This window comes from Anomaloglossus baeobatrachus, chromosome 11 (genome assembly GCF_048569485.1).
Source record: "Anomaloglossus baeobatrachus isolate aAnoBae1 chromosome 11, aAnoBae1.hap1, whole genome shotgun sequence".
Classification (NCBI taxonomy): domain Eukaryota; kingdom Metazoa; phylum Chordata; class Amphibia; order Anura; family Aromobatidae; genus Anomaloglossus; species Anomaloglossus baeobatrachus.
This window is the reverse complement of record NC_134363.1, coordinates 59,797,900-59,814,033: the sequence shown is the minus strand read 5'-3', so window position 1 is coordinate 59,814,033 and position 16,134 is coordinate 59,797,900. Positions and strand designations below refer to the sequence as shown.

Genomic DNA, 16,134 nt, shown 5'->3' with positions numbered 1-16,134 from the left:
GGAGAAGGAAGTCAGAGTAGTGAGTGAGAAGTGAGAAAGGAGTGAAGTAGAAGTGGAGGAGCAAACTGACCGTGTCCGGGTGCGTGGCCCGGGCACTAAGAGCAAGGTTGGCAGACGGTGGTGGCCGTCTGCAGGAGAGGCAGATCAACGCGGAACCGTAGGACCGGGGACGGGCGGTGGCCCGCCAGTACCGAACCAGGGAGCGAAGTGAAGCCAGCTCACACAGGCAGGGCCTGCGGATCCCGAACAGGCTTGGAGCCGCCATTAGAGGTCAAATCCGTTAGTGACCGGAACCCCAGGGGTTTCCTAACAGCCAAGACCCGATTGAAGGCAACTGTCCGACCAGCAAAAGTAAATACAGCTACCGCCACAGCTAGAGTTCCAAGGGCAAGAGCCTGCGGGCAAAAGGGCTCCTCTGGCACATATACACTTTGGGGAGCGGGTTACCGGTGGGAATCCATTGGGACCGAACATATATAAAGGTGCAGGGAAAGGCAGCCACCACCAACCGTCTGGAAGAAGTCACAGCAGCCGGCTGCGGGACCCGTCCATCCAGCCGTTTGGTTTACCAGAGACTTTGCGTACATTTGTGGCTGAGTGAGTACTACCGTGCCGTCCGGCACCGTGCTGCGCAGTCCAGGTGACCCTGCACCTTGCCAACCCTGCCTCCCTGTCACCTCACCGGGCCCTGGGACCACGAACCCCTACCCACGGAGGGGGAAACAACATCCCAGCTGCTCCCTGCCATCGCTCCCGGGATCCCCGTCACCAGCAGCGGTGGTGCCCAACTTCACCACAACCCGTGGGTGGCGTCACGGACCAAATCCCCAAACCAAACAACCCACTTTCACTCACGGGCAAGGAGCGCCGCTCGAGTCTCCGGATCCGGCCCACCGCTCGAGCCACCGAGCAGCAGCGCCGGACCCGAGCGTTAGCGAGCGCAGCGCAGTGGCGTCCTTCCCCGCCCGCGACAGTTGCACCACCTCGGGCCCACTTGCTGCGGTACTGCCGGGTCCCGGCTCCCAACTGATAAGGGTTGACTCAGGAGTCTGCGTGGCTTGATCTCGGCGCTGCACGGCTGCGACGGCCCCTTGCTCGCGGGCCCTCACCACGGCAACCATCCTGCGGATCTCTGCCTTCCAATCGAGCAGCTGCTGCAGACTCTGCGCCCTCACCTTCATACAGAACTGGCCCAGCTACCGCTCCAACCAAGCAGCGGTTCCGGCGGGAATCTGCTTCTTCCGAGCTCCGCCGCTCCAGCGGCGGGCACCCCTCCGCTCCCGTCCGGGAACGCTGACATCTTTCCATCCGTTCCCCCCATGGTGTTCTCTGAGCATTTCACTTGCTTTTTGCTCCGCTCCGCTCTCGGGGGGCGGGGCTTCGTCTTCGCCCCCTTTCTGTTCAGGGAAGACGGCTTGGGCTGGAACTTTTCGAAACCCAAGATGGCGGATTCTCAAATTTTTCAGCGGGATGCCACTGGCGATGATCTCAAGGCACACTTCCACAGGTAAGTGGACGGTTCTATCCTGTTCGTGACGCCAGAAGAGTCTATGTGTAGACACACGGTTGCGACCGCCGAGCCACTAGGATCCGTGCTCGTACTGCGTGTGGTGGCTCAAGCCTCTCACGGACCCGGGGGTCACGTCGCTCTGCAAGGGAGTTGGCGTTACACACATGGACTTGGTTTGAGGAGTTCCACGGCCGGGGGCCGCGGTGGTTTGGTTTGGGATGTAAGTTCGTGACGCCACCCATGGGTTGTGGTGATTGTAGACACCACCGCTGCGGTGAAGGTATGGGGGTACCCGGGTGCGGTGTAATGGCACAGCTAGGTGTTGACCCCTCCGTGGGTAGGAGATGTTGGTCCCGGTGCCCGGTTGGCGAGGGCCGGGGTGCAGGGTGAAGTGTTGCGGTGCGTTGCCTGATGGCACTGTTGTACTCACTCTGACACAAGACACCGGAGTTTCTGGTAAACCAAACGGAGTGATGAACGGGGCCCGCAGCCGGCTGCAGCTTCTCCCAGAATAGGTTGGTGGTTTCCGCCTTTCTCCTGCACCTCTGTGTGTAAATGTTTGACTCCTATGCCTAGACACCGGTAGTCCGCTCCCCGACTGGTATATGCCGTAGGAGCCCATTTGCCCGCACACACTGGCCCTTTGGGCCTCTATGCCTTGGCGGTGGCTTTACCCTGTATGGTTGGGCTGTAGTCTTCTAACGGGGCTTGTGTGGGATAGGTCCTTAAGTCCAGTCCGCAATCAGTTGATTCGACTCTGCCCTGTCGGTTCAGGGCTTTGTACTGGGTCTAAGTACCCCTCCTGGTGCTCCGGTTTCCAATTGGTTCCCCGGTTCGGGACCGGCGGGCCACCGCCCGACCCTGGTCCCTACGGTTCCATCGGCTGTAATCCCAGCTCCTGCAGGCGGCCATCACCGTCTGCCTCCTTGCCAATGGTGACTGGGCTCCGACCCAGCCACCCGGTAGTCTCTTGGCAGGCCTGGATACAGGACTTCCCTTGAACTTGTCTGCTCTACACCTCCTCCTGACTACTCTCCTCACGAGCTTGAACTCGACTCTGTGTTTTCCCGCCTCCAGGCTTGTGAACTCCTCGGTGGGCGGAGCCAACCGCCTGGCTCCACCTCCCCTGGTGTGGACATCAAACGTGGAGGGTGGTGACAAGGCTTTTAGTTTGATTGATGTCACCTAACCGGGAGGGGGTGTGGTGTTGTGTGTGACTACCTGGGACGACTTGACTAGTCCAGGGCGTCACATTTCCATTTCTCTTCTCTTATCCTGCGCCTCTCCATTATGGCTTCCTCTTCCATTTTTTTGCTCCCTTTCCCTTCTCTTGTCCTGCACCTCTCCATTATGGCTCCCTCTTCCATTTTTTTGTTTCCATTTCTCTTCTCTTGTCCTGCTCCTCTCCATTCCTGAGATATACCTTCCTCCTCCCTGTATATCTAAACTTATTATCAAAGGATATGTGGTCCTCAATCATTCTCTTTGAGTGTTTTACTGAGAAGAAACACCAGCATGTATATCAGGTTACAAAAATGAATGAATAAATGAATGAATGAATGAATGAATGAATGAATGAATGAATGAATGAATATAAAAATATTTAGGGCAAGATTTTTTTCTTAGTTTTTGGTGGTTTTCAAAACTGTGTAGAGCAAGGATTAACTCTTGAATGCGTTATAAAAGATTCTAAATGTTCTGCTGTATGTAAAGCCCTGTGGAATTAATCGCGCTATATAAGTGAATAAATTATTATTTTACTTACAGTAAATTGCATTTTTGTTCCAAATATTGATGTCTGAGAATCATCGACATCAGGGAACTTAAAGTAGTGTTTTTAACGTACAATGAACTGTACCCAGTATCCATAACCAGTGCACACTAAAGTATATATACACTAGAGATCAAAATTAGAGAACAACACACAATTTCCTAAATATTGCAGTCATTATGTCGTCCTAAGTGATTATATCCTAACATGAGGAAACTCGCAGTATTTTAAGGTTATTTCATAAATTGAATTTATTGTAAAGCACATAATAAAAATGTAAATGAGATAAATATAAAAAAACACTGTTAAAATTGTGTTAATATTTCTATTTTTTTTTGTAGATCAAACCAATATGTCTAACGAGTAAGTGTTTTGTGCCAATTCACTGTTATTTGCATTCTGTAGTCAGCACTGTTCAATATTGCATGTCCCAGTGGTTAAGAGAACACCGGGGAGGTGCACAGAGGAGAACCTCGGCACGGATGGATCGTCAGATTAGAGGAATGGCGCAAAGTGATCCAATCTCTGCTACATGGGAGAGTTGACATCACATACCAAGATCAAGACATTGTCTACACAAATCATCTATAGGGGTTTGCACGATATTGGTCTTCGAAACAGGAGTCCTGTGCCAGGAGCTCCATTGACCTCACACCACCTCTGTCAAAGGCTATCATGGTGTAAAGGAAGATGGAAATGGAGACTGGAATGGAGATCTATCCTCTTCACTCATGGATCCTACTTTTGGTTTGGTCTCTAGACCAATCTCTGGCTATCAGTTCATCCATGTAGGCAACACCATAATGAGGCCTTCACAAGAGAATGTCTTACCAGTCCTACTCACCCGATTATAGTGTAGTGTACAGTAGTCAGACCCCTCAAATCTTCATTCCAGGTATACTAACATCTCGGAGTTACATTAATTTGATGGTAGAACCAATGATTTGGCAATTTCTCCGAAGTATTTGTTACACTAGATGTGGGGAAGTACCAAGCAAACGGCAAAAGGGAAGGTAAGGGAAACCCTGTGTCTAGGGAAGGAGGAGATGGTTACCCCCGACCAAGGCTACTGCTGAGCACTGGGTTCCTCCTAAATAGGTTTTGTACCTATGCTCCGAGCCAGAAACCTGACCCCAGGCTAACCCTGATCTGGGCCCTAGGTAGGGAGCGGATGGGATGAGCTCTTCGTCAACCCCACTAGGTACTTAAGGACACTCAGGGATAACAAACGAGGGAAAACCAATAACAACTTATCTCTAGTTGTTTCAGGGAGAGGGACTGCAACAATCACCAAGATTCTCCTGATGTATGCAAGCCGCCTGCTTGCACTGAAGATTTGATAACGATGTATCAAATATCACTAGCACTGACTAATAGGAAGTGAAGGTATATGTAGACAAGGAAAGTACTAATGAAAAGGAACTGAGAAAGGGAAAATGGAAAATGTAAAGGAAAATGGAAGAAAACCAAGCAGGAATGATAAAAGGTCAGGGAGCAGTTTGGGCAGCCAAATGCTGTGACCTTCTATAGTCGGACACCAAAGAACTTTCTGTCTGACACATCCATGACAGTATCCTATGTTTTTCATCATGACACGGCCAGGCTGCATGTTACTCATACCACTGTGAGAAGCCTGCATGTCCTAAACCTGCTCCCACGTCCTGCAGGCTCTCCAGACTTGTCTCCCATCGAGCACATCTGGGACATCATTGGTTGGCAAATACAAAGAAGCTGCCAGCAGAGGATCTTGATGATTTGCTTAAGTGCATTCATTGCAACAGAACATTCCTCAGACAACCACTAGTAACATCATTGATAGCAGCCAAGGCTGTAAGTACCGGGATTTCTTCACGTGGCGCTAATACTCCATATTGAGATGTTTTGAAAGTATTGTTTCCATTTTATCATCATTTGCAGATCGGTAACATCGCTATCCATCCTGTGATCTCCATAATTCCACAACTTTTTTTCTTGGTGTTTAAAGATCATTTTTATTACATTTTTTGGTGTTTTAACCAATTCATTTATATAAAGTCTTAAGCCTGCTTTACATGTTGCAATTTCGCATATAATATTGTATGCGACTTGCAACGCCCCCATCGTATGTGTGGCACGTTCAATTTGTTGAACGTGCCGCACAAACGATTAACCCCCGTCACACATACTTACCTGTCCATACAACCTCGAAGTGAGCGGCGAACATCCACTTCCTGGAGTGGGAGGGACGTTCGGCATCACATCGACGTCACGCGGCAGCCGGCCAATAGAAGCGGAGGGGCGGAGCTGAGCGGGACGTAAACATCCCGCCCACCTCCTTCCTTCCGCATTATGGGCCGGGAGCCGCAGGACGTAGGTAAGATCTGTTCATCGTTCCCGGGGTGTCACACACTGCAATGTGTGCTACCCCGGGTACGATGAACAATCTGATGTGCAATTCTAGAGAAAGGTACGATGTGTATGCGATGAACGTTTTAACGTTCAATCGCAATCGGACGTAGCTGTTACACACTGCAATGTAACTTACGATGCCGGATGTGCGTTGTGACGCCCTGGACTAGCCAGGTAGTCCCAGACATAACATCACACACACACCCTCCCCTGGATAGTTAACACCAGTCAAACAAAACCCTTGTTGCCTCCCTCCAGGGTCTGATGTCCACACCAGGTGGGGCGGAGCCAGGCGGTTGGCCACACCCACCGAGGAGTTCACAGGCCTGGAGGCGGGAAAAGCAGTTCAGTTCAGTTCAGTTTTAGAATTGAGTAGACAAGTGGAAGTGTGAGGAGGAGAGAACTGTCAGTGTCTGGATAGGGACCCAGACACAAACAGCAAGATCGGCAGACGGTGGTGGCCGTCTGCAGGAGTTAGTGGTGGCCCGCCGGTACCGAACCGGGGAGCGGAGAGTGAAGCTAAGCACAAAGGCAGGGCGATCGGACCCCGACTAGGCTGGGAGCCGCCGACAACGGTCAAATCCGAGAGTGACCAGAACCCCAGGGGTTTCCTAACACCCAAGACCCGACAGAAGGCAACAGTCCACACCGTGAGGATACACTGCCATCGCCATAGGCTAGAGATCCAAGGGCCAGCGCCTGCGGGCAAAACGGGCTCCTTCGGTACCTATACGCCAGGGAGCGGACAACCGTTGGGAAACCATCGGAGTCAACACATTCTACACAGGTACAGGGAAAGACAGCCACCACCAACCTGTCCGGGGAGAGCAAAGACAATGCAGCCGGCTGCGGGACCCGTCCATCCAGCCGTTTGGTTTACCAGAGACTTTGTGAATTTGTGCCTGAGTAAGTGGCACCACAGTGCCATCCGGCACCGCACCGCACTGCCCATGCAACCCTGCACCCCAGCCATCCAGCCTCCCCGTACCAACACCGGGCCCCAGGATCACCAACCCCTACCCACGTAGGTGACAACATCCTAGCTGCTCCCTACCATCGCTCCCGGGATCCCCGTCACCAGCAGCGGTGGTGCCCTTTATCACCACGACCCGTGGGTGGCGTCACGAACTATCTCTCAAAACAAACCACCCCCTTTTCACTCGTGGGCGAGGAGTGCTGCTCGAGTCCCCGGGTCCGGCCCACCGCTCAAGCCACCGAGCAGCAGCAGCAGCCACGGACCCGAGCGTAGCGAGCGCAGCCCCTCCGCCCGCGACATGCGGCACTTACGATGTGACCTCGCCGATACATTGTAAGATACATTGCAGCGTGTAAAGCAGGCTTTATGGTCTTATATTTGCATTTCTTGATGTATGGCACTAAGTGCCCAGCGATAAGTTACTTGTTTGCTGATTGCTGGTCATTTTTCTAATCAGGACGTCATCAAAGTTTGTGTGTCGTCAGTTATTTTTTTGGTGGAATTCCTTATTTGTGCGGCAATGTTATTGAACTTGATTTTTGCATTCATCCTGCTGCTAAACCTTTTCTTGTGATGTAGGACATTCACCCATTTTTTCCGGGTGTGAACGGCTTGCTGACTTCCTTTGATCCTTTTTTACTATACGATTCTTGCATCCTATCAGTATTCTCTTTTTTGTTAGGGATACGGAATAGTTAAAATGTCTTTTTCCTTAAGCATCTCTGAATATTAATGTTTTTTTTCTTTTTCTTTTCTTGCAGGGAAGAGGTGACTGTAAGTATTTTTTTGTGCTTCCCTTTGATCTTCAATGTGACTTAGAGGCATCAATTTTAGCTCTCCAAGTTATTTCTATATAATAGCAAGAATACGAAATCAGCCTGCTCCTTTAGAAAGCTTATTATAAAGACCTTATATATGTACTCAATTTCTGTAAGATACTGTAGGTAATATGCAGCTGTTTCCCTTCCCCATCAACCAACTCTCACACCCGGGACTAGGAAGTGACTGGATGGGAACTCCTAAGACTAGGTGCACCCTGAGCTGACCTTCAATCCAGAGGTACACTTGATGGTAGTGACGTCTGAGCCACCAGCGTGTTCCTGTCTCCTGTCCAGGTCCTAGTGTAAAGGCCCTGTCACACACAGAGATAAATCTGCGGCAGATCTGTGGTTGCAGTGAAATTGTGGACAATCAGTGCCAGGTTTGTGGCTGTGTACAAATGGAACAATATGTCCATGATTTCACTGCAACCACAGATCTGCCAAAGATTTATCTCTGTGTGTGATGGGGCCTTAAGTTCCTCCACACCCAAAAGATGGACCAGGATATTAATCACAACGACACAATGGACACACAAAATGGGATGTAAACCAACTAGAGCACCCCACTACCAACACACAAGGAAAGACACAAACAGTACACCACAAACAGTACACCAGAGGTGTACTTAGGATAGGTCATCAATGTGTGATCGGCCAGAGTCCGACAGTATTTCTGGCTGTCTGCTTCTGTCATCAGAACCAAGAACAGCTGATTGGTGTGGGTGCTGGGTGTCAGACTCCGGTCGATGAGACATTGATTACCTATCCTAAGGATAAGTGTGGCACCCCTGAGGCTTCAGTCGCCACAGGGTACTGCACCTCACACAGTTAGTTGCCCTCTCACCACGACTGGGTTAGGGTAGGGTCATTACGATGGTTACCATAAGGTATGGGACCCCCCACCCACTAGTTCAGCAACCCGAGGGGGTGGAGCGACACTTGAGGAGTAAGGCGACACACACAGACATTCAGTCAGTCTGGAACAGTGACAACCAGGGAACAATTGAGACATAGCAGGACACAGTCGCTGAGGGGAGATCTGCGCCATAGCTCCCTCAGAATCAAGCGCACACAGAACAGGGTGCGGAGCCCTAGGCTGGTGGGCACTGCAAGTCCCGCCAGCAGAATCCACCGGGCAGAGGATTTCAAGTCTTCTGGACCACACACAGTGCCCGGGGCAAAGCAGCATATAGAGCCAGGAGTCGTGACCAAAGGGCGACACCAGTAACGAACTCACGCTGCCTGCTATACGGGACAGGAGCGAAACATTTCCCAGGACTCGGGTCTCTGCGTAGCTTCAAGCCACAGTGTCTCATAAAACACAGCGCAGGGAGGAAGGACTCACTGAAAGAAACACCGGTTCTGACCTCCAAACTATCCGGGATCGGCTGGAGCCCATGACAGCGGAGTCTGGTAGTCCAAAGGCGGTGACATTTCAGTGAATAAATAACTTCCTGCACAGCAGCATGAGACGACAACTCCCATCCTCCCTGTGTGCCCGAGCTCTGCCTGTGGAGAGCTGTACCAACCTAGCTGCACTACCATCGGCCCTCAGAGGAAACCCCCCCCCCTTGCAGCGGCGGCTCCCATTATAGCCACATACCACAAGTGACGTCACGAATAACCACTATCCCCCATTTTATTGACACCGCCGGGGTCACGGAATTGGACCTGGCCGCTATAACATCCCAACCGCTCTCTTCCACCTGCCCGGTGATGAGTAACCCCCAAGACCCCATGGGCGCGCCATAAGCCATCAATATAAAAGTAGTGGACAACCCCTTTACTCATTGTATGTTTAAGGTATAAATGAAGGGAGCTAGGGATGACGGACACTCCTCTGCTATGTGCTCTTCCGCCCCACTTCCGGCGCCACAGTATTCAAATGTATGAAAATCGCAAATATATTTGAATACACGAAGTAGGGAGTGGCAGCGTCTGCCAAACAGGTCCGCGGGCAGCAGCAAATCATCTGGCAGGTTGTATCCTCCCTCTGCGGACCGAAGTAAATCCTCTAGCGGGTTGAATCCCCCCCCTGCAGGCTACAGTAAATCCTCTGGCGGGTTGTATCCTCCCACCGCATGCTACAGTAGATCCTCTGGTGGGTTGTATCCTTTTTCCCATAGACTGCAGTAAATTCTCTGGTGGGTTGTATCTTCCCCCCGCACGCCACAGTAGATCCTCTGGTGGGTTGTATCCTCCCTCCTGTGGGCTACAGTAAATCCTCTGGCGGGTTGTATCCTCCCACCGCATGCTACAGTAGATCCTCTGGTGGGTTGTATCCTCCCACCGCATGCTACAGTAGATCCTCTGGTGGGTTGTATCCTCCCTCCTGTGGGCTGCAGTAAATCCTCTGGCGGGTTGTATCCTCCCACCGCATGCTACAGTAGATCCTCTGGTGGGTTGTATCCTCCCACCGCATGCTACAGTAGATCCTCTGGTGGGTTGTATCCTCCCTCCTGTGGGCTGCAGTAAATCCTCTCCCCCGCTTGCCACAGTAGATCCTCTGTGGGTTGTATCCACCCTCCTGTGGGCTGCAGTAAATCCTCTGGTAAGTTGTATCCTCCCCCCGCTCGCCACAGTAGATCCTCTGGTGGGTTGTATCCTCCCCCGTTCGCCACAGTAGATCCTCTAGTGGGTTGTATCCTCCCCCCGCTCGCCACAGTAGATCCTCTGGTGGGTTGTATCCTCCCCCGTTCGCCACAGTAGATCCTCTGGTGGGTTGCATCCTCCCCCACGTGCCGAACATGTTGTGCAGGCCTGCTTTATAGAAAAGCTTAATACAAAATTAATTAACATTACTTGTGATAGAAATGATAGGTTTGTACAAAATACTGGATTCCTCATTACCCTCATTATATTTTAATGTCTGTTTAGCTTTTATTTGCCGTTCAGAAATGTAATAATGTCTGTCATATAATAACGGCGTGTCAGCATCCAGCAGTAAGACAGGAGCCGATAGTCGGGGCTGTAATTTTCTCTAATAAGATGAAGAACGATGCATTTCTATTTTGGGTAATACTCACTTAATGAAAGGTGGGAAAGGAGAAATTGAATTTTACTTTCGATCTGAGCTGACATTTCACTAGTTCAGCAAGATGTAAAATAACGTATAGAGGCTTCTGCTGGTGTGAGTCATAGAAGACATTGCTCAGAGATGACGCATATACTGGTATATACAGCACTGGGCAAAAGTTTTGGACAAGTGTGGAAAAAAGGCTGAAAAGTAAGAATAATTTTAAAAAGTGATATTTTATTTTTTTTTATCAATTAAAGGGGTTGTCCACTACTAGGACAACCCCTTCTGATTCCACACGTTTCTCCCAGGTAAAGCCTATACTCACTTCCCCTACGACGTGAGCCCCTCATCACGTGAGCCCCTCGTCCAATCAGCACCGGCTTCCTTCTCTCCACTTTTGGACCAAACGAACAATCAACAGGAAGTGAGCGCAGCTGCAGAGGTCACTTCCTGTTCATTAACTCATTTGGTCCAAAGGTGGGGAGAAAGAAGCTGGTGATGATTGGACGAAGAGCTCACATGATGTCACAACCCCACCGCGATTCCTGACACCGCTGAAGGTACGGGAGGTGAGTATAGTTTGTATTTATTTACCTAGGGGAACATGTGGAATCAGGAGTTGTCCTAGTAGTGGACAACCCCTTTAAGAATGAAGAGAAGTGAATGAAGAAAAGAGAAATCTAAATCGATATTGGTGTGACAAAGCAAAGTCTTCTTTAACCCGTTACCGACATATGACGTAGAGTTGCGTCACCTCACTTTCATGCGGGCTCACAAACCGAGCCTGCATCTTTGACAGCTGATGATGGCTGTGTTCATCCACCACTAACAGATTGAGCGGAGCGCCTCTCACGGATGTTAACCTCTTAATCTTTGATAGTGGCATTTTCAGCACTCTGGCAGGGGGCACGCCATTCTACGCGACCCTATGCCTGTCATGACGGTACTCCTGTGAACTCCAGCGCATGGCTGGCGTTCAGAGGAGACTGTGATTTTTGCTATATGTGCATAGCACATGCGATCGGATGATGGCAGGTTCAATTCTCCTGTAGGGACTAACAAATATAGTAGAAAGGGAAAATAAATATATAAATATAAATATTATTTTTTTATATGAATATGAAAAATAAAGAAAATATTAAAGTTCAAATCACCTCCCTTTAAAAATTAAGAAATAAAAAAATACACATTTAGTATCAAAATATAAAATAAATTAATCTGATTGGTATATGTTGTAATGAGAAAAAAAGCCAAAAAGCCAGAATTGCTCTTTTTTGGCCACCGCAATAACATAAACAATGTAATAAGAGGCAATCAAAACATTGTATCACCCCCAAACTGATATAATTAAAATCACCGTCTCAGGGCGCAATAAATAAACCCTTCCATAGCCCCATAGACCAAAAAATGTTAAAGCTTCATAAATGAATTTTTGTTTACTACTTTATGCAAAAACTATGTATGTTTGGTATCTCCATACTCATACTGATACATTGTCAGGTCATTTTCATTGTAAAATGACACCTGCAAATGAAAAAAACTAAAATACAATTGTGGAATTACTGAGTGCCACAGTTGTGATATATTCAGATCTAGCAGAGCTCGGACTGCTGAGCTGTGTTTAACGCGACCCACATCACTGAGTAGCAGCTTTCTGTGTACACTGTAAATTGACATACAGTTTCTAATCAGTGATTAGACCAGGACTAGTCCTATCGTGATAATCTCCTGCTGATAAAACACTGATTTTATTAAAACAGCAAATCCCAAATATATAGGTTGACCTCTACTACTCTCTGACAGTCATAAATTTATAGATTTTCTCAAAGAGACTCTACTCCAAAGATACAAAAACCTCTATTCCTCCCTACCCAACCCTCTCTCTCTTTTTCTATCTTTTCTCCTTTCCTTCTTTTCTTTACTCTTATAATTTTATTTTTTTTCCCCTCTTTCGTTACTTAAGGTTAATTCTCCCTTTACTACTTACCCTTTCCACCTTTTTTCCTTGATCTTTCCCAGGTTTGCCCCAATAAAGTTGTTTTTCCCTAATTTATCATCCCTAACCCCTCCTTCCTTACCCCCTATATATACTAAATGGTTAATGTAAGTATACTTATTCATAATGTAGTCGGACAAATTTATTAATGAAATTAATTCTGTTTTATTTGTTCAAATTTAAAATACAATAAAAATGATTGAAAATCAAAACAGCAAAACACAGTCCAGTAATTGACACATCACTGGAATCAGGGTCTCTGCCCCTATAGCATGCTGCACTCAGATTATATAGCAAAAACCTGGTGACAGATTCCCTTTAAATAAAATGTCACTGCCTTCAGCTACCACTAGCGGGAATTTAGGAACGCTTAAGGTTTTTTAAGACATACAAATCCGTTTTGAGCAGTCTTACCCTACTAGTAGCCACATCCTAAATTTTGCAAAAAGTTAGGTACTAGGTATAATACATCCTACTGATAAAATACTACATTACCTTCATAAGAATAAAGCTCTATTTAACAGTATGAAGAAGAAGAGTATGTTGAGGAAGAAGAGGAGGAAGCTGTGGAGGAGGAAGAAGAAGAAGAACCTGTGCCAGAGCCGCCAAAACCTGCTCCTCCTCCTCCTCCCGTCGTAGCGCCACCACCACTCCGAAGAAAGTCATCGGCAAACTATCGCTCCTACGCCACCGAACCACATGTCAAGGTAAAGAAAGATGCTTTTGTTTCAGTGCGGATTTTATAGTTTACATTGGATCAGTTAAAATGTTTGGAAAAAAGCTGATAATGACTGAAATGAGCCCAGTTAAGTCAGAATTTTGACACTGATATTCAAAGTAAGTACACCAGCCTCATCCAGTCTAAGAGATTTATTTACCAATGTATGCAGTTTATAATGTGAAATCTGAGGACAGCTTTAAGGAAATAAAGTAATATTTTTTTTTTTTTCAGCGACAACCAAAGATTTCAGCATCTCGGAAACTGCAGCTGAAGGTAATAATCTGAATATGTAGTGTTTGGATGGTGTAACTTTTGTACTGTAGCAAACCATCATCTGTTCACCAGAGTTATGTGCAAAGAGTTCCTCTTTCTCTCCAGAAGACCTGTCACATCTATGATATACAGAGATAACCCATTGATTTAAATGGGAACTGTGTAATTCTTTATTTGTCCTGTGGTGGCGCTATTGAGGCACTGAATACTTGCTCCATAGATAACAACCAACTGCAGTGGCAATCCTTCATACTTCTGGATAGCTACAAGGGTAGGGCACTTGGCTTGTCACCAACCAGGAACGGGTCTAGGTCTCGTTTACAACTACTGTTTCACGTTTTAATGGACCACTTTTTGATGTTCACTCCCTTTGGTGGTACTGAAAAATGTAAGCTATTATTAACTGCTTCCATAAACCACTCAAAGACTTTAAACATCCTGCCGGTCTCGCTGCAGTGATGCTTTAGAACATAGAGAAGGCAGAGATGGTTTATTACCACTTCTGCCTTCTCCATCACTGTATAGAAAGCACTAAAGAAGCACCATATGTGCAACTGATGGTGCTTCTTCTATACACAGTGGTCATAGAATCTCTAGTTGTAGGGAGGAAACAGGAGCTGGTGAATCATGGGAGATCAGGACATTTCTGCTATGTATTTCCCCTGTAACTGGGGATAATATAGCAGCCCCAGTTACAAGGGAAATAAGAAATTTAGTATTGTCTTTTTTTTACGTTATGAGGAACACAAAGTATAAAAAAAATTAAAAAGAAATATCAGGTAAAAAATAAATTTAAAAAAATGGCATTGTCAATTCAAATCACCGTTACTAATCCCACCTTAGTGAAAAAAAAAAAAGTGTACAATTTATAAAAATATTAGTCAGAGAGTGTTGAAAAGCTTTTTAAACGCATTTTAGTGATTCTGTGTGGTCATAAAAATAAATTAATTAAAAAAAATGGGAAAAACAAACACTTATTACTCTTGTGTTCCCACCAGCAAGAAAAAAAATTGACAGTGGAATAAAAATGAAGTCCCACGCATCACGAAAAAAAAAATGCAAAAAATAAATTGAATCCAAAAGAGAAAAAAATTATACTCTTTAAACAACATTTAAGGAAAAAATAAATAAATTTTACCTGGTCAAGAGCCAGGGGTAAATGGCCCTTTCCCGATACAGGATCAGGAATAGGGATGAGTAAACCGGAACGGTAAAGTTCTGGGTTTGTACCAGACACCGGGTGTGTGGAGCTCGAACTCGATCATGGACCTTTAAAAAAAGGTTAGGCGTTCAGGTGCTGTTCGTATGCTAATAAAGCTTGTTGAAAGGCTGCAGCGCAGCTAATCAACACCTTAATTACATACAGAAGACGCTTGCTATGAACAATAAATTAAAATATTGAAATGATGTTTGCTCTCGCCTATTTTTGATAACCATTGCAGGTAAAACAGACAACTGCGGGTTGCAGCCCTCAGCTGTCTGCTTTACCTTGGCTGGTAAGCAAAAATAGAGGGGATCCCATGTCATTTTCAAAAATTATTTATTTAAATCATTTAAAAAAAATGGTGTGGGGTTCCCCTATTCTGGATAAACAGCCAAGAGAAAGCATACAGTTGGGGAATGATATTATCAGGCTGTGAAGATTCATAGTTATTTGGCCCCTCCCAGCTCGCAGCTGCCCCAGAAGTGGAGTATCCATTAGTTGCACCATTTCTGGCGCCTTAGGTGCAACTGTGGATGGGTAATACTTATGGAGTTGATGTCAGCTGTGTAATGTAGGCGGACATTAATCCCAGGGGTTAGTAATCAAGCGGTATCTACTAGACACCTCCATTACTAACCCAGCAAGTGACCAGTTAAAAAAACACACACAATGGAAAAAATAGTTTATTTTAATAAACACTCCCCCATACTCCTTCGTTCACCAATTTACTAATTAAAAAGAAATCCTGGAATATGCGACGTAATCCAATTGAGTAATTTCTCACAATGCCCATCAATTCCTATAGAGCTTCTGTCACGAACCACCGGGGGGGTCACTCAGAAATCCCCCGCGCTGGCTACCAGTACGTCACAATCGGGGGGTAACAAGTGGGGGTCACCCCTCCTTTATACCTCCCGACCGTCAGACAGAGCACGTGATGCGCTCTCTAGCGCCCCTCTTATAGTCAGGCCAATTATGGAATTGCCCGACGATAAGCAAGGAGGCCGCTATACTACTTATGCCGATTATTGAAGGGTCCCCGGTGAGAGTAAGGTATATATTCCCCCGACCTCCGCGGGCGGAATATATAAAATCTCCCTGAATCTCACTGGCCTCCCCACAATAATCCTTGGCACAATTCGCTGCCACCAACCGATTTACGGTAACTATTAGCCGAACACACAGACGTGGGATTCAAGATCGAGATAACAGAACAGCCCAAGATTAATTATATAATTTAATCAGCCTAAAGCACACTAGAAACTACAATATATACAATAGGGAATCTACAGAATATACATATGTCAGAGTACAGTTACAATCAAAGCATGGGTTACAAACAGGCATACACAGTTCCAGCAGTTACCTTGTTGCGTCTGGCCACAGGGGGGCGCTGTAGACCAGGTTTCCAGGAACTCCCTCACAGGTCTTTCCCAACCAGGCCCCCGAGCAGAA

At 47.0% G+C, this 16,134-nt stretch overlaps 1 protein-coding gene across 1 annotated transcript in view; it reads left to right on the top strand.

The window, feature by feature from the left end:
* The first annotated feature begins 1,442 nt into the window (after nt 1-1,442).
* The window catches only part of TNNI3 (troponin I3, cardiac type), a 34,371-nt gene continuing 19,679 nt past the window's right edge, over nt 1,443-16,134 (top strand). The window contains exons 1-4 of the mRNA XM_075327256.1: nt 1,443-1,507; nt 7,407-7,419; nt 13,006-13,188; nt 13,434-13,475. Coding sequence (XP_075183371.1) covers nt 1,443-1,507; nt 7,407-7,419; nt 13,006-13,188; nt 13,434-13,475 — 303 coding nt within the window. The remainder of the gene's footprint in view (nt 1,508-7,406; nt 7,420-13,005; nt 13,189-13,433; nt 13,476-16,134) is intronic.